Here is a 19,148-nt window from a genome sequence, read left to right as displayed (position 1 = left end):
GATGCACGAGTATTCTTGTCCTTTGAAACAGATGCGACAAATTCTTAGTGACAGCTAAGACAACAATATCATTTTTTTTAAAATCTATTCCTTCGAACCTATTGCTAAGGAACCGTAATAGGTTCAAGTTGTCGCATCTCATGAAATGGAAATTTTGAAGAATTTTTTTACGATCTAGTCCAGACAATGTGTAAACAAAACTTTTGCTTCTCTACATCATATTCTACGGACGAATTTGTAATTCGTCTTTTTTGAACAATAATAATATTTTCTGATGTAATGAAAGCAAATTGAATAATATATTTTTTTCATGATGATACAGAAAAAATCAAAATCCATCATGTATATAACCACTTCTTTTAGCAAAAAAAGTATTGACTATCAATGAATGATGCATTTTGACTAGGACGACGATTTTTTTGAAGCTGTTTACAATTCGCCCCATTTGCTTTTAATAGCTTGTATTTCGAATCATACACAACATTTACAGTATCAATGCAATTATGAAGAAAAAAATGCATGTATTGTTTTAATTAAGGAATATATATTTGTTGCGACGTTCAGCAAATAATGTTTATACATATTTTAAAATTAATAACAATAGCCAACATCTACAGATGATAACACCCATATTTCAAGTTATATATTTCCTTCAAGGAGCAATAACAAAGTAATGACATGAATAATATTGAAATATAAGGAAATCGCCTTTGGCTACTTTCTCCTTCAAGATAATGTCCTTGTATTCATTTTTAACTGACCTGCAATTCTCAGCAATTTTCAGATATTTCATCATTTGAAATTCATTCATGTTTCTGAATGTTTCTTCAATGATTCATCATTCATTCATCAATCAAGTGCATCAAATTCCAAAAATATCAAAACGTTTCAAGAATTGAGTATTGTAACACTTTCAACGCTACTAATACGCAATCTAAACTACCAATATAATACTAATTATCTAATACTAATTATCTAAATCTACACCACTAATCTAATACTAATTCTCTAAATCTAAACCACTAATCTAATACTAATTCTCTAAATCTAAACCACTAATCTAATACTAATTATCTAAATGTACTACTAAATCTAAACTACTATATTAATACTAAACTGGCAATCTAAACTGGTATAAGAGACAAATTTCAGCCCACAGAAACGTGTAATTGGAAGTATCTGAAATGCGAGATATCTTTTCGGTAGCGTTGAAAGTGATCATTACAATGTAGTCGCATGACATTTGTTTCGGGAAGGGATGGGCCATTTTCACCGGCAAGATTTTTTTTTCGAAATTTACCACGCATGAAAGGTAGGAATCTCTAATACATTCGTCATTTTGTATAAAGTACTTCATACTTTATGAGTATACAAATGAACTTGTTTGGGAGTATAGCTGACAGAACATGAAAAAACATTCGTTTTGCTATGACGTTTAAATCGTAATTATCGTGCCGCCACTTTTATATGAAGATGTTAGTTCAAAATTTCATATTCCGTCCTTTGCGTTCATAAATGAAACAGGCACTTTTTCTAAATGTTCTACTTATAAGCATAATTGAACTTCTCAGAGAAGCGTTTCCAAAGAACAAAACATAAAATATTTGAATGTGGTCATATCTACATATATCATCATGGAAATTGTGCATTCTGCAATGGATGAAAAAAATCAATTTTTTCTTCGAACGATATATAATCCATCAAAGCTTAAAAATATTTTAGAAATGAAAGAAATGGAAACCGGAATTCAAGGTATAAAATAATAGGAGGATAGCATTTATAGATTGGACCAACAATTCTCGTGTTAGCACAAAAGAAAAGTGGTAAAAGTTCTATAATAAAATATTCTTCGATATTCTCCGTGGCATTTAAATTTAGTTGCAAAGCAAGATGAGAAGAGTATCTTTAGAAATTCAGAGTGGACATGGTCCAGCCTTAAAATTTCTAAAATATGCTCAAATCAGATTTTAGTGATTGAGCTCTTCAAATATTTTTCGTACATACCACCCATTATGGATTATTTTTGATTATTGTGAAGAGAGTAATGCATCAATGACCAGGAATTTGTTCGAATTTTCTTGTCATTTCCCTGTGATTGCTCAATATTTCATTTCCCCATTATTTTGGCGAAGAAATCGTATTATTTATATTTAGTATTATTTTTCGTATTTGAAGTATTAATTTCTTATTAATTCGTTTTGGCTATCATGTTTATTATTATGATACTTAACTCTTAATTTTTTAAACAAATGTGTAATTTTAAATAATTATAACTTTTTCTAATACTTGTAATTATTGTAAAAATGATCAGTTTTCCACATCGAGTAACAAAAAATGCCTAATACAGAAAACGAAAGTGTCAATGCTGGTGCTCCGATAGAATCGCAGTTGTCCCATCTTTCGGTGAAAATACCGCTGCTGTGGAGGAAGAATATAACATTGTGGTTCATCCAAGTAGAAAGCAATTTCGCTCTAGCAAAAATAACTAATGACCTTACAAAATACAATCATTTGATTGCGTCTGTTGATCCGGAAACTTTATCTGCGGTACCTGATATTTTACTCACACCCTCCGACACCAATAAATATGATGCGTTAAAGGCTGGACTTATAACCGAATTTTCCGCTTTGGAAAATGAACAGATCCGTCCGCTGCTTTCTGAACCACATTTAGGCGCCGATAAACCATCGCAGTAACTCCGAAAGATGCTCCAACTCGGTGATGGCACAGGCATAAAAGAAGATTTCCTCAAAACGTTATGGCTGCAAAGACTGCAGTCAGATATGCAGGCAATTTTATCCATAAGTTCAGAATCCCTGAACAATTTGGCCAACATGGCCGACAAAATTGGCGAGGTCCGTATTTCCTCAACAGTTAACAGCGTCTTTGCCGTTAGCCGAGGAGCGCAAAGCGTCCACTGTGGATGAGTTTACTGCACTCCCAAGCGAAATCGCCGATTTAAGAAAGCAGGTACAACGGCTTTCCCGAGACAGAAGCAAAAGTCCATTCCATCGGAAAAACAGACAGCGCAGTTTTTCTCTCTGGGTTTCCAGTGATGATGGGATAAAATTCTTTTATTATCATTCACTTTTCGGAGAGAAAGCACTGAAGTGCGTATCTCCAAGTTCGTACTCTATTAACTCGCAATAGCGGCTGTCGATCAACCTACATGGGCGGCAGCCGCGCAATCGTATCGTTTGCATGTTTTTCATAAGAGATCCCACTTCAAATTTTTGATAGATTCTGGATCTGATGTTTCGTGCATACTGCTCAACAATAAACCAAAACAAATCTAAAGCCTGATTCTCTGCAACTTTTGCAGCTAATAACTCCAAAATTTATACTTATGCATCAAAATTATTAAGGAAAAATTGAATTATTTGGAGAATGTGATATTTCAATTATGAAAAAAATATATACATTATGATATATTTCATGCAAGAGTCTTCTCCGAAATGACATACAATATTTCGGATGCACCACAGTTGTACAAGAATAAATTAGGAGGCTATTTAATTTTATATAAAAAGAAGTCACTTTTTACTCGAGAAGAACGTGAGCAGGAGGCAGAGTTGCAACCTTTTTAATCAAAGTCCTTTCAAAATTTGCGTAGCAAGAGTGCGCTTAATAGTGGCACTTTTTTTTTTTTGTTAGAGATACAGCAAACAATAAAGACAGTTCAATTAAATGATTGAACTGGGACGCAATCTTAAATTTGGAGTTGCGCCACTTAAGAACAAATTGAATTATTTGGAAGATGTGATATTTCCTATATGAAAAAAATATATGTTTTGATTAAATTTCATGCAAGAGTCTTCTCCGAAATGACAAAATCTTTCGGATGCACCACAGTTGTACACGAATAAATTAGGAGGCTATTTTATTTTATATAAAAAGAAGGCCCTTTTTACTAAAAAATGCATTTGCATTTGAGCAGAACGTGAGCAGGAGGCAGAGTTGCAACCTTTTTAACCAAATTCCTTTCAAAATTTACGTAGCAAGAATGCGCTTAACAGTGGCACTTTTTTTTTGAGAGAGAGATACCGCAAACCATAAAGACAGTTCAATTAAAGGATTGAACTGGGACGCAATCTTAAATTTGGAGTTGCGCCACTTAAGGACAAATTGAATTATTTGGAGGATGTGATATTTCCTATATGAAAAAAATATATGTTTTGATTAAATTTCATGCAAGAGTCTTCTCCGAAATGACACAATCTTTCGGATGCACCTCAGTTGTACAAGAATAAATTAGGAGGCTATTTAATTTTATATAAAAAGAAGTCCCTTTTTACTCGAGCAGAACGTGAGCAGGCGGCAGAGTTGCAACATTTTTAACCGAAGTCCTTTCAAAATTTGCGTAGCAAGAGTGCGCTTAATAGTGGCACTTTTTTGAGAGAGAGAGAGATACAGCAAACAATAAAGACAGTTCAATTAAACGATTGAACTGGGACGCAATCTTAAATTTGGAGTTGCGCCACTTAAGGAAAAATTGAATTATTTGGAGGATGTGATATTTCCAATATGAAAAAAATATATGTTTTGATTAAATTTCATGCAAGAGTCTTCTCCGAAAGGACACACAATTTTTCGGATGCACCACAGTTGTACAAGAATAAATGAGGAGGCTATTTAATTTTATATAAAAAGAAGTCACTTTTTACTCGAGCAGAACGTGAGCAGGAGGCAGAGTTGCAACCTTTTTAATCAAAGTCCTTTCAAAATTTGCGTAGCAAGAGTGCGTTTAATAGTGGCACTTTTTTTTTGAGAGAGAGAGATACAGCAAACAATAAAGACAGTTCAATTAAACGATTGAACTGGGACGCAATCTTAAATTTGGAGTTGCGCCACTTAAGGAAAAATTGAATTATTTGGAGGATGCGATATTTCCAATATGAAAATAATATATGTTTTGATTCAATTTCATGCAAGAGTCTTCGCCGAAATGACACACAATCTTTTGGATGCACCACAGTTGTACAAGAATAAATTAGGAGGCTATTTAATTTTATATAAGAAGAAGTCCCTTTTTACTCGAGCAGAACGTGAGCAGGAGGCAGAGTTGCCACATTTTTATCCAAAGTCCTTTCAAAATTTGCGTAGCAAGAGTGCGCTTAATAGTGGCCTATTTTTTTTTGAGAGAGAGAGAGATACCGCAAACAATAAAGACAGTTCAATTAAACGATTGAACTGGGACGCAATCTTAAATTTGGAGTTGCGCCACTTAAGGAAAAATTGAATTATTTGGAGGATGCGATATTTCAAATATGAAAAAAATATATGTTTTGATTAAATTTCATGCAAGAGTCTTTGCCGAAATGACACACAATCTTTTGGATGCACCACAGTTGTACAAGAATAAATTAGGAGGCTATTTAATTTTATATAAAAAGAAGTCCCTTTTTAATAAAGAATGCATATACATTCGAGCAGAACGGGAGCAGGAGGCAGAGTTGTAACCTTTTTAACCAAAGTCCTTTCAAAATTTGCGTAGCAAGAGTGCGCTTAATAGTGGCACTTTTTTTTTTTTTTTGTTAGAGATACAGCAAACAATAAAGACAGTTCAATTAAATGATTGAACTGGGACGCAATCTTAAATTTGGAGTTGCGCCACTTAAGGACAAATTGAATTATTTGGAAGATGTGATATTTCCTATATGAAAAAAATATATGTTTTGATTAAATTTCATGCAAGAGTCTTCTCCGAAATGACAAAATCTTTCGGATGCACCACAGTTGTACACGAATAAATTAGGAGGCTATTTTATTTTATATAAAAAGAAGGCCCTTTTTACTAAAAAATGCATTTGCATTTGAGCAGAACGTGAGCAGGAGGCAGAGTTGCAACCTTTTTAACCAAATTCCTTTCAAAATTTACGTAGCAAGAATGCGCTTAACAGTGGCACTTTTTTTTTGAGAGAGAGATACCGCAAACCATAAAGATAGTTCAATTAAAGGATTGAACTGGGACGCAATCTTAAATTTGGAGTTGCGCCACTTAAGGACAAATTGAATTATTTGGAGGATGTGATATTTCCTATATGAAAAAAATATATGTTTTGATTAAATTTCATGCAAGAGTCTTCGCCGAAATGACACACAATCTTTTGGATGCACCACAGTTGTACAAGAATAAATTAGGAGGCTTTTTAATTTTATATAAGAAGAAGTCCCTTTTTACTCGAGCAGAACGTGAGCAGGAGGCAGAGTTGCCACATTTTTATCCAAAGTCCTTTCAAAATTTGCGTAGCAAGAGTGCGCTTAATAGTGGCCTATTTTTTTTTGAGAGAGAGAGAGATACCGCAAACAATAAAGACAGTTCAATTAAACGATTGAACTGGGACGCAATCTTAAATTTGGAGTTGCGCCACTTAAGGAAAAATTGAATTATTTGGAGGATGCGATATTTCCAATATGAAAAAAATATATGTTTTGATTAAATTTCATGCAAGAGTCTTTGCCGAAATGACACACAATCTTTCGGATGCACCACAGTTGTACAAGAATAAATTAGGAGGCTATTTAATTTTATATAAAAAGAAGTCCCTTTTTAATAAAGAATGCATATACATTCGAGCAGAACGGGAGCAGGAGGCAGAGTTGTAACCTTTTTAACCAAAGTCCTTTCAAAATTTGCGTAGCAAGAGTGCGTTTAATAGTGGCCCTTTTTTTTTGAGAGAGAGATACCGCAAACCATAAAGACAGTTCAATTAAACGATTGAACTGGGACGCAATCTTAAATTTGGAGTTGCGCCACTTAAGAAAAAAATGAATTTTTTTAGGATGTGATATTTCTAATATAAAAAAAAATATATGTTTTGATTAAATTTCATGCAAGAGTCTTCGCCGAAATGACACACAATCTTTCGGATGCACCACAGTTGTACAAGAATAAATGAGGAGGCTATTTAATTTTATATAAAAAGAAGTCAATTTTTACTCGAGCAGAACGTGAGCAGGAGGCAGAGTTACAACCTTTTTAATCAAAGTCCTTTCAAAATTTGCGTAGCAAGAGTGCGTTTAATAGTGACACTTTTTTTTTTGTTAGTTATACAGCAAACAATAAAGACAGTTCAATTAAACGATTGAACTGGGACGCAATCTTAAATTTGGAGTTGCGCCACTTAAGGACAAATTGAATTATTTGGAGGATGTGATATTTCCAATATGAAAAAAATATATGTTTTGATTAAATTTCATGCAAGAGTCTTTGCCGAAATGACACACAATCTTTCGGATGCACCACAGTTGTACAAGAATAAATTAGGAGGCTATTTAATTTTATATAAAAAGAAGTCCCTTTTTAATAAAGAATGCATATACATTCGAGCAGAACGGGAGCAGGAGGCAGAGTTGCAACCTTTTTAATCAAAGTCCTTTCAAAATTTGCGTAGCAAGAGTGCGCTTAATAGTGGCACTTTTTTTTTTTGTTAGAAATACAGCAAACAATAAAGATAGTTCAATTAAATAATTTAACTGGGACGCAAACTTAAATTTGGAGTTGCGTCACTTAAGGACAAATTGAATTATTTGGAGGATGTGATATTTCCAATCTGAAAAAAATATACGTTTTGATTAAATTTCATGCAAGAGTCTTCTCCGAAATGACACAATCTTTCGGATGCACCACAGTTGTACAAGAATAAATTAGGAGGCTATTTAATTTTATATAAAAAGAAGTCCCTTTTTACTAAAGAATGCATTTACATTCGAACAGAACGTGAGCAGGAGGCAGAGTTGCAACCTTTTTAACCAAAGTCCTTTCAAAATTTGCGGAGCAAGAGTGCGCTTAAAGGCACTATTTTTTTTTTTGAGGGAGAGATACAGCAAACAATAAAGACAGTTCAATTAATAGATTGAACTTTGACGCAATCTTAAAATTGGAGTTGCGTCACATAAGGAAAAATTGAATTATTTGGAGGAGGTGGAAGGATGGATTCTTCCAATATGGAAGAATAAATTTTTCGGCAAATTTTCTCGAAAATGAGTTCTTTGAAATGAAAATATATTTCAGATGCACCACATTTGTACAAGAATTAATTTGGAGCGTATTTAATTTTATGTAAAAAGTAGCATCTTTACATGAGAAGGCATTTGAATTATTCTTTTGAATCTTACTAGAATATGAGCCGGTTGTCCAGTTGCAACTATTATACAAAAGTCTTCAAGATTTGCGTATCAAGAGTTCTTTTAAATAAGGCATTTTTAAAGAAAAAATTCATTGAGGATATTTTTTGTTCTGAATATAGGAATAGGAAAATACAGACTTGAGTCTCTGTCAAAAGATGAATATGCAAATATCTCCTCCTTTAAATGCATGATTTCAGTTCGGTTTGAAAGACCACTGCTAATGTCTAGGCAAGATATTCATGTACAGTGCAGGAAGAGTGTTGGTAAGAATGCCTAATTTTTTTTTTAATAAAAACATTGGACCTTAAATGTTTCTTCAGTTTTCTTCGTGAGTATGTTGAGGACAAATCGACAAATGCGAAAAACCTTTAGAGGTGATAACAAAAGATGCGATGGTTGGTTGATTTTAATTTAATGGCGTAAGTGCCATAAGTATGTTATACTGCGCCAATTACAAACAAAAGAGGCGAATAATATACAATATTTTTTATGTATTTGCTTTCTACGTCACAGAAGATAAACTGCATTTTCCAGTGTGATATTTTTATATTTTCGCACCCATATTTCTCGATTGCGCTCATCTTACAGCATTCTAAGGGAGACCACAGGACGAAAAAATATTCATTGAACTGGCATGAAAAAAATCATAGAAGTTCTAAAGATAGATTTCATATTGCTTTATTTTGTAAAGAAAATGAGGACTTTTCACTTCACTGTAAAATATAATAAATGAATATTTAACATCGCAGAATGTTTTTTTTTCTGTAACTTCGACATAAGAAATGAGATGAAAATTTTTTTTTATTACTTTTGAAAATGTTTCTTTCCAGTTCAACGGAATTATAGCTCTCTTCGAATGTCTATAATTTTGGAATAGCATTTTGAAGTAGCACCAATTTTGCCAGAGCTCTTGAGGCCCGATTTTTTTATTTGATTAAATAGTATGAATATCTTCTAAATTTATCTTCTAAATATTTTAAATATAATATATTCTAAATTTAAAAACATATTTCGAGATTCATTTCGAATTGCTCCAATTCCGTGATTTGTGTGTCGAAATTTTTTAGCAGCAGATATCAATACAATTCTCAAAACTTAGGAGAGAGCACCACATTCATTTCAATTGTTTCCTTAATTTATTAACATTTGCACCATGAACTCGATATCTTTATCCATAACAGTTTTACGTCGTTCGAATGCCGCCAGTTCTTGAGCCTGTCTGAAAATGTTCCGTATTAATATTCTATTATCGTTACTGAGCTCTGGCCAATCAAATATATCTAAGTTTCTCTCGATCTCAAAGCGCGGATAATCTCTCTCTCCTAAAAACTGCCCCACAACGCGTTTGTATAAAGCCTCCGATATTCGTGGTGCCACCCGATTTCTGCTGCTAACGTCAAGCCACAGAGTATTGAGATCGCTAATGATATCGTTAAAAATATTCATATCCAGTTCTTCGAGTGGCAGTGGCCAATTTCGTCGCCTCCGGTTTTTGAAATGTTTGATTGGCCCGGGAACCTGTGGTCTCCTTACGAGTGGGTTTACAAATTGTGCTGGTGGCTGGGCCTGTGGTGCTTGGGCCGGTGGTGCTGGGGCCTGTGGTGCTGGGGCCGGTGGTGCTGGGGCCTGTGGTGCTGGGGCCGGTGGTGCTGGGGCCGGTGGTGCTGGGGCCGGTGGTGCTGGGGCCGGTGGTGCTGGGGCCGGTGGTGCTGGGGCCGGTGGTGCTGGGGCCGGTGGTGCTGGGGCCGGTGGTGCTGGGGCCTGTGGTGCTGGGGCCTGTGGTGCTGGGGCCTGTGGGGCTGGCTGATCCTGTGGCACATCAGCTATGTCGACAATATCGGCGGGCCCCTGATTATCAATTTGTTCCTCTTGTATTTCGGCGTCATTTCTAATATCACACTGGAGAGATTTGTCCTCCTAAAAATAAACGTATTTTAAATTACAGCATTCGAATAATACGCAATTACATTGTATATCTATCGATGGTACAAACTGCAAAAAATTAGAAATTATTAAAAGAATTTTCATTTAAGCCAAGTTATTACTACGTTTTCTTTAACTTTTACATTTAAAATAAGTTATTAGGAATTTCCAAGGGATTCATGTAATGTATAAGATTGATATGAGGCGTGATGGTCAATGAATCGAACTTTAATCTCTGTTATACCAGTTTTTTTATTTTCTGCTTATCCCAACCTCATGTGCAGCCAAACGCTTTGGTATTACAACCTAACATGAAAGAAAACATTAATGCTCTAACATCCAAGCATTAGTATTTCTTCCTTTGAAGAGAAATATTACTTCATTATCAACCATTTTTCAGATCTCGGTCGTCAGCACACAAATCATGGAATTGGTGCCATTTCAAATGAATCTCGAACTGTGCATTTAAATTTTATAGCATAAATTCCAGTTTCTACGGTTTGTTTATTGAATTGACGCCAGAAAAGAAAATATATTTTTATAAACTAAGCATTATTTGTTGTTCAACATGCATGTCAAATTTTATAAGATCGCCACTGCTGTTTGCTATTTATCATTTCTATTGAATTTTAGAAAATATTGACAATGTTCTGTTATTTTGTTACTAACTGTCAGAATTCTGCTTTCTTCGAGGAACGAGAAGTTACAATAGCATGAATAATGCTGATTTATTATGACTGGTTGACTATTGCGGTTTATTGGCGCAAGTGACATTTGTTTATGCTTCGAAAAGCAAATGGTTAAACAAATCCGTTATGTAAAATTTGCATTAATTTGAAAACTATTGTATATTACCACACTTTCCCACCTATAAATTCTTCAAGGAAATGAAAATGACTAAACTAAAAAGGAGCCACAAAACCTACTGGTAGCGAGCAATACTAGCATTTAATAAGCAAAATTTCAATAAACAATATGACAATCTGAAGTCCTTTGTCTATTAGTCGATTTGAAAAGGGTTTCTTTTTGATCAATTGTTGGAATGTTACGTTTTTTTTATGCTTAAATCAATTAATCTGTTAATTTTAATAATCCTCGTTTTTGTCGCTGCAAAAATTTATTCTTTCAGTGAGGCATGAAAAATAAAAATATTAAATCTCAGCAAAGATGTATTTTACAAATTTTATTTTCTAACGACAATTTCCTTTAATTTGTTGTTTCTTTAAATTAGATTTAGCGAAACAAAGTGCGCTTTTCAGTAGTATAAGCACGAACCGAGAGAAAATAATAGTTTGACCAAGAATAATAACTTGTGGAACCTTAAACATGACCTTTATTCAGCCATAACAGAAATGCCGGATTTTTGAATAATATTCTCGACTATAAAAATGGCATTCACTATTCAGTGATTCATCAAAGCCAATATGAAAGAAATGATATTCGTATCCTGTACTTAAATTTATAGGTTACTCATTCTTTAAAATTTATTATGGTATCTTAAAAACAATATTGAAAGAAAATGTATAATTTAAAAATAAATACCTTTGGCGCCTCCTTTTCCCGCAGAGTTCTCAATAAAGTTTCTTTTTCCTATTAAATATAAAGAAAATAAAATATTTAAAAAATGTTCTATAAATATAATTTGACGAATTTAAGAGAAAGGCATTTTTAAATATTGATCAATTGACAAATAGTTTGAATTATATGCAACAGATAATTAAAACCGAATTAATGTAAAAATAATCACATTTAGGAATATAATTTACCCATTTTTTTGAAAAATTGGATTATGCACGACGAGATGCTTTTGTCACAGAACCGCCAACGACTTGCTACACGTTGTCAGGTAATTATCAGAGAAGCAAAATTGATAACGAAATTTTGTGAATTTATTGTTAACTAAAATTTTGTTTAGAATATAATATCTACGTAAATTTCACAAGAAATTCGGCATATTATATGAAACATTTTTACAGACATCTTATATTGCTGTTAAGTTTTCGAGAGACTTTGCGTGTTTCGAACTTATGTCCACAGTTCACTCCTTACATTTTCCATTGGAAGAACAGAAGCAGCACCAGAACCTGCATCTCGGAATTTAATCGACACAACACTGGTAGTTAGCTTACTTAGTTGTCACTTTAATTTATAGAAATACTTCAATGATAAATGAAAAGTTAGCTACAATAAACGAATATTTGAAACAATTCTTTCCCATTTTGAAACAACTACACCTTCAGAATGTTGAAAGGAGATTGGAACTTCTAAGCTGAGACAACTTAGTTTGCTGTTTTGTGTTTGATTCATTCGCCAATATTTTATATTTAAAACTAGCATTTGCAGTCGCAACTCGTCCAAAACTCGCCATTTGCATTTGTTTTTTCAGCAGGTGTGAAAAAGCAAAATGTAGTTTCACATCTTGAAATTTTCAAATCCTTGCATTTAACATCAAGAGATAAAGACAATAAAAAAATTCGTTAGGGTAGATCCTATTTTGATTAATTTTAATTCTAAATCTTTCATATAAACAGAATTCTTGGTCTCGCTACTTGTTTAGACTTCTATAAACAGGTTTCCGCTTGCACCTGACAACGTATTTTGTCGTGCGAGAAATAAGAAGTTTCAGTTTACAAGATATTAAATGTTAACCCATTAGCAATTTTAAAAGAAGAAATCTTAAAAATAAGTTTATTTAGTCCGAAGAACCTACTTAACATTTATTCGATTAAATTCTTAATCAACAGTACACATAGTCGCGTGAATATCATTTTTTTATTAAAGAAAATTGAAATACAACAGATGCCGCTTAATGTGATCGTTTCGGGACTTACAAATTTTGACTCACCAATAGATAACGGAATTGGTTAAAAATCAGCTACACTTATGATCCATGAATTTTTTTTTTCGAAAAAAGGGAATAAAAATAGTCAGACCTCGTTTAATGAGCACTTCTCATAAGGAGCAAGTGAAAATGTGACTAGCTTCATGATTGAGTCATTAAGCGAGATTTTCGCAGATTGAGAGGCACTGTGACGTCACATGTTTGCTTGTTATTAATCTGTGTTGAGCACTTGCTTGTAATGAACATTACATTTATATGGCCATATAAATAAAGTTGTTAAATATAACTCCGGCAGCTTCGTGGTGCCTTCATGGACGATATGGTTTTTAACCAAGAATACAGTGTTAGAGGTGGATAGCAAAGACATAGACAAGCTGGAAGAATATAGCCAGAACTACCTAAGAACTTACTCATGGAGTTGCAGTCTATGTCACAGCACAAACGTGCGAAGAAGATTTGGTAAGGAGAGGGAGGAATAATGAACTCATCAGCGCAACAACCTATACCAGTGAATCAAGAAAAATGCTGAAAGCATTGAGATTTATTGTATCTAATCTTGAGATGCTTCGCTCTCATAAGGCAGCAGTTATGCGGGCTGCGAATTACATTTTAATATACTATTTTCGTCAAATTTTGAAGCATGATAGAAAAAAAAGTCTTTAGGCAAATTTTTTAAAAAGCCTTTATTATAAATAATGAATTACATTATTATTAATTTCAGTATTTTTTGGGATTTAAAGCACTCTACTATTTTATAGAGATTCCTGTAGAAAAAATTATTTTTCTAACCGAGTGTTTCGCATTTCTAGCAAGATTTAGCAACAAATTATGTTCGGTACGCAAGGTTCCTCCCTATTCTATAATTGGTTTTTATCGATAATTATTCCCTAACAATTCATTCATTTATTTATTATTCCTTCTCATTACATAAAAACCGTTGAACGATGCGGCATGACAACTTTCGAAACATCAAGTGTTTCAGTCACTCCACTGTTCCTTGGAGTGTTTGATTCAATATATCCTCCTCTTTCGGAATCTAAATTTATTTGATTTTACGCATAAAGATTCACGATTTTTCTAAAATTTGAAATGAACCGATAAAATTTTCAATAGACTCCACCGTTGTTTTGACACATTTTTAGTAAACTTTTACTCTTGTTAGAAACTTACATTTTCTCTAAAAATTTTAATCACTTCATTTTTTCATCACTTGGGTTGTAATTCAGTGGCAGGTGAAAATGATTCATAGTTATACAAAAGATGTCAAAACGCCTCTCTGGTTCAGAGAACAGAATGAACTGTATCGCATGGAAAAGAATTAGATGTTCCTTGATTAGATGTTCCCTTGTAAGGGAAAGAAGAAATTCTATGATGGATTCCGCTGACTGAAAATGAAGGATCATGTAACTATTTAAAAACTCATGTTAAACGATATAGTAATTGGACTAAATGAATACTTAGGGACCAGAGGATTATGATAATATAAAGCAAATGATATCCACAATCACATTAAAGGGCTTCCACAGTAGTGACAAAATTTGCACAAGGCTCATGAAAATCTCCATGTAGCAAATTGCAATGAGCACTCAATATAAATTACATAAATTTAATATATCCAAAAATATTAGTATTATATTTTTTCCAGTAGTTTTTTAAAATCCTTATTGACATTCATAATATTTTATAAGCCGTCATATTCACAATTTCTAGACAATAAAATGTAAAACTTCAAAATCTGACATTTATATTTTGAGTCCCCCGTTGAAAAAAAGGACTGAATTCAAAATAATGCAGAGTTAAAAATTCAAAAAACTTCAAACTTCAAACTGTTATGAAATGCAAAGTTTGAAACAAAGCATCCGCTGATAGGCCATTAAAAGTACGACTATGAGACTGGGAAGGTAAAGTAAACAAGAATTGAATAATCAGAGTGAGTGGTCTTCCTACAAACTTTACCCACTCATAAAGATGTTATACCATAGAAGCCTTGTATAACATTTGCGAAGTTAGAAATGCTAACCTTTGGCGTTCATTTAGCATTTTTACTGAATCTATCGTATGACGCTTGTTGACTTTTTTTTGAGATTAACCCTTGACATGCGGTTAATAGAAGATGAAAACTGAATTTTTGTTCCAGAAGAGTCATTCTCACCCGATTGAAGCAAAATTTCACGCGCGGAGTTATATTGCGTTTTTGAGTTACTGCGTTTATATATTTCTGAAAGTACAGACAGACGGATGATGAACCTTTTTTCCCATATGGCTCCAACTGGCTGACTACAACATAGATATTAAATCGGTGTGCTGAATTTTATTCATATAACTCTTTTCACTTTGCAGTTATCGTATTAGCTTATATTCGAACAGCCGAATAGACTTCCACAGAACAGATTTTGTTCAAAATTTTAAAGGAATTTACAAGTTTGGTGTAAAGACTATATTAACTTTCAACCGTCTAGCTCAAAGCATTTGAGTTATCTTTGCCAGACAGACAGACAAACTTTTTCGAAAAATGTGTTTTTTGAACGCCGGAAGGTAAAAAATAAAAATTCGCCAAAATCTTGATTTTGAATTTTTTTGACGATAACTATGCTGTCTCTTTGCTTCATATACGAGAAAGTAAAAACTGATAAACCGATCGCCAAAATAAAATCTTCAATGAGCCCAAATTAAAAAGAAAATTATTGAAGAGATAATTGCTAATTATTACAAAATTTAAAGCATTTATATGACAGATAAAATGAAACCAAATGAAACCACAATTATTCTTTAAGAAGTGAAAGATTTTGTAGGCATGTTAAAAAGGCCTAATGCCATGAAATAAAAGCGAAACCGAAAATGATTGAACAATATAACACTGACGAGATTTGTTGAGTAACAGATGTAGTTAAACAGTAAAACTGGTTTATTACTGCAACATAAGCAGGATTTCTTTAAATTTTGTTTAATTTTTTGAAACTCCGGTTAAAATTAGTTTTAAGGCAATGGAATTAGGCGCAATGTAATACTGATTTTTGATATTTAATAAGAGGCAAGAATAAGGTTTCCAAGATTAACATATTCCGATTTTTTAGCGGGAAAAATGATATCCTTTTACTTCCTTTCATCACCTTTAATGGGACGTGGCAGCACTTTAAAAGAGCAGTTAATCATTCTAGTTTCCACAAAAGATACGCTTCAATTGTCACTTGAACTCAGGAAGACACCCATTGAAAAAAAAGTCTTAAAATAAATGATAAAACAAAAAATCATATCCTCGGAAGTTATAAGAAGTGACGGACCATTACATCAGCAGCCGCTTCGAAAATTGCGCTACGACACTTGTCGAATTTTCATGCTAAAACACGCCGGTCGAGGAAAAATAAGGGCATGCCAGTTTCGAAGATCAAATTTCGATCAATTGCGTCAGAACAATCATCATCGTCTAGTTTCTATACTCGCAACCGGAGGTATTTTAAAATACCTACTTGCGTATCACCGTTTTATTGGAGCAAAAAAATCCACTCCCAAGATCCCGAAGTGAATAACCGTTCATTTAAGTGCCGAATTATGTGTTTCATGTTCATTGCAGCAATTGCCGATTACGTCGACGACAGTAACAAAATTTAACAAATTTCATATTGCTAATAAAACAAAAAATTAATTTCTAACGACAATTTAAAATTTATATTTTATTCATCTTATTTTAAACTGCACATTTAAACTGGGATACAAAAGAAAATGATTTGAAAATATCTTTAGAATCGAAATCTTTTATAACAAATCCATAATTCAATTTTTATTCGAATGTAAAATTTTAAAAGGAGCTCCTATCGAAGTTTAGATTCCTCAGATCAGGATAAATGACTGACGCTCTAAAACAGAACCTGAATCACTACGCTAAATTTCAGAAGAAAATAAAACTGATGATTTGAAAGATAAAGAATGAAAGTTGCAGTGTAGCTGAAAAATAACCTAAGCTTCTAATTTTGACTTGCTAATGTATTTGTTCTCAATAACACCTTTTGATTCAGAAAATAGGAAGATGAAGTTAGGGTTGGAATACTGTAACATTAATAATACTGCCTATCGAAAAATTAAAAATAATTGGTATCCTTTAGGAAATTCGGTAACAAACCATTACATAAATTGCTGTTTGAACGTTACTAATTTTGATGATTTCTGCTCTGTACTAAATGAACATTCTATTCTGGCCAATATAGTAAATTTTGCTTCCTTTCCCGACATTAATTCAAATGATAACTTAGTTGATTATTTTCATAAAAGAATAAATTTTGGCAGGCATTTCGTTTTTAATAAATGACTTATACTTTAGGATGGGTTGCCAACTCGTAAGGCAATTAATAGCCATAAACCGCCCTTCTAGTCCTGTAGAATAGCTCATAAAGATCCAAAAACCTTTTGAACCAGTCCTGGTCAAAACTACTGAAGTGTAACGAGGACAAGACCGCTATCATTTTTTTTTGGAAAAATAATAGATTGCAAACTCCTTTTGTGCTTCCAGCAGAAAATTATTTCAAATAATTTATCTTATCCTCATCCAAACAATTTTGGTATTTCAAGTTTTAACAAACAGCATAACCTGAGTATCTCAGCAGGAATTAACACCTTCATGTAGAATTTGTACACAACAAGCATTCTAAATGCCTATCATACGGAACAAATCTGTCTTTTACAACCATCTTGGACCAATTTCCTCATAAAAGTTAATTCTATTTCATGGTGCACTGAGTTTTTTTCCCTCTGCACAAAATAAAAAATAAGTCAAAATCCTTCTTCTTAATTCCATGGACCATTACATACATTTTTCAAGTCTAGCTAAGTTCAACTATGCATCTAATACATATACATTACTTCATAATGCTAACATTGTTACTGACACCAGATCCACTATCATATCAGCAAATACTGGGGAAAATTTAATTTACCAAGAAAAATATAAACCCGAGGCAAAGAAGCTTATGGAACCTCTAAATTAACTCAAATTTGTGACATTTTTTTTAAAAAATTGAATTAAAAAAACAAAGGTATATCAATATAAATTCTTTATATAATCTTAGTTCTACCAGAATAGTTATATAAATTGGTAAAATATTAAAAGTCACTTGATTTTTTTTAAACTGAAAGGATGTAACACTTAACGGAGTTTGTGCCTCATAATATCCTGTACTAAAGATTTCATTAAACATTTTATTCCAAAAATACAGTTATATATACGAGTCCATTTGATATCAAAGGCACTTATCCATGCACATATATTGTAGGGCAATAATCGGATATTTTCAAACTAATCTTTACCAAACACTGGAAGTTTAAAAAATGAATAGTTACAGAAATCACATAGAACAAATGTTTCGAATATATAAAGCTTTCACCCATTGATAATTCTCTATATCCTTAATTACAATATGATCATTAACTTGAATTACCTCCTGATACTGCTCCAACAGAGCATCTTTTTCAGCAATTGTGCTCCTAAGGGATCGTATCTCCCTCTCCATCTCCTCCATTCTGCGGACCAAACGCAGGTGTTCCTTAAAGAAAAAAGTAAATACTATATCAACATCTCTTGATTTAATACTAAGCACAGATTAAAATATTTTTTTCAAAACTTTCTAAAATGGTAGGTTATTTCTTCTGTTTAAAAAAAATTAAAATGAGTTTTAAATCTCCAATTCTTCAAAAAAAATTGAACTTTGATGAGGGTATATTTTAATCAGTAATACAGCTGCCTCAAAATCGATTTCATTTAGTTATTTTTTTAGCCTAAAATTACATGTTGACTAATCCGGATATATTGATATCAATATTTATTAAACGCATGATTTAAATACTTCCGAAACATTTGTCAAATAGTATCAGTGGCAATTTTGAGTCATCAAAGAGACTTTAATGACTAAGTATTTTTTTACTTTTTCTCTGTAAATCTATAATAGTCCCAACTAAAATATCCCAGAATATATAGTAAACGGTAAAGACATGAAACGAGGAAGAGCAATAATTTTCAGTTTATCCAAATTAAAATAATGAAGAAATCATCTAGTATTATTTAAAGTCGCATTTTAGATTTTAAATTCCATTTAAATGACTTATTTTGACAAACTAAAAATGACTGAGAAACTAAAAGAACAAACTTTCACATGAAAAATATGAAACGAATTGGAGTCTCTCTAGTGTGTGTGTTAATTTAAATGATAATTCAATGCATCACGTAACCTCAGTTTTAAAATTTAATTCATAAAATTATTTTAG

At 32.8% G+C, this 19,148-nt stretch overlaps 1 protein-coding gene across 1 annotated transcript; it reads left to right on the top strand.

Annotated features, from left to right (window-relative positions):
* The first annotated feature begins 9,554 nt into the window (after nt 1-9,554).
* LOC129975479 (pupal cuticle protein 36-like) lies at nt 9,555-9,938 on the top strand. Its single transcript, XM_056088541.1, has one exon. The coding sequence runs from the start codon at nt 9,555-9,557 to the stop codon at nt 9,936-9,938; it is 384 nt and encodes a 127-aa protein (XP_055944516.1).
* Nucleotides 9,939-19,148: the final 9,210 nt, after the last annotated feature.

The sequence above is a fragment of the Argiope bruennichi genome, chromosome 7 (genome assembly GCF_947563725.1).
Source record: "Argiope bruennichi chromosome 7, qqArgBrue1.1, whole genome shotgun sequence".
NCBI classification, from domain to species: Eukaryota; Metazoa; Arthropoda; class Arachnida; order Araneae; family Araneidae; genus Argiope; species Argiope bruennichi.
This window is presented reverse-complemented; position numbering and strand designations above follow the sequence as displayed.

What these genes read in the sequence shown, in the direction of transcription:
- LOC129975479 (XM_056088541.1), top strand. Translation starts at nt 9,555, where the DNA reads ATGATATCGTTAAAAATATTCATATCCAGTTCTTCGAGTGGCAGTGGC.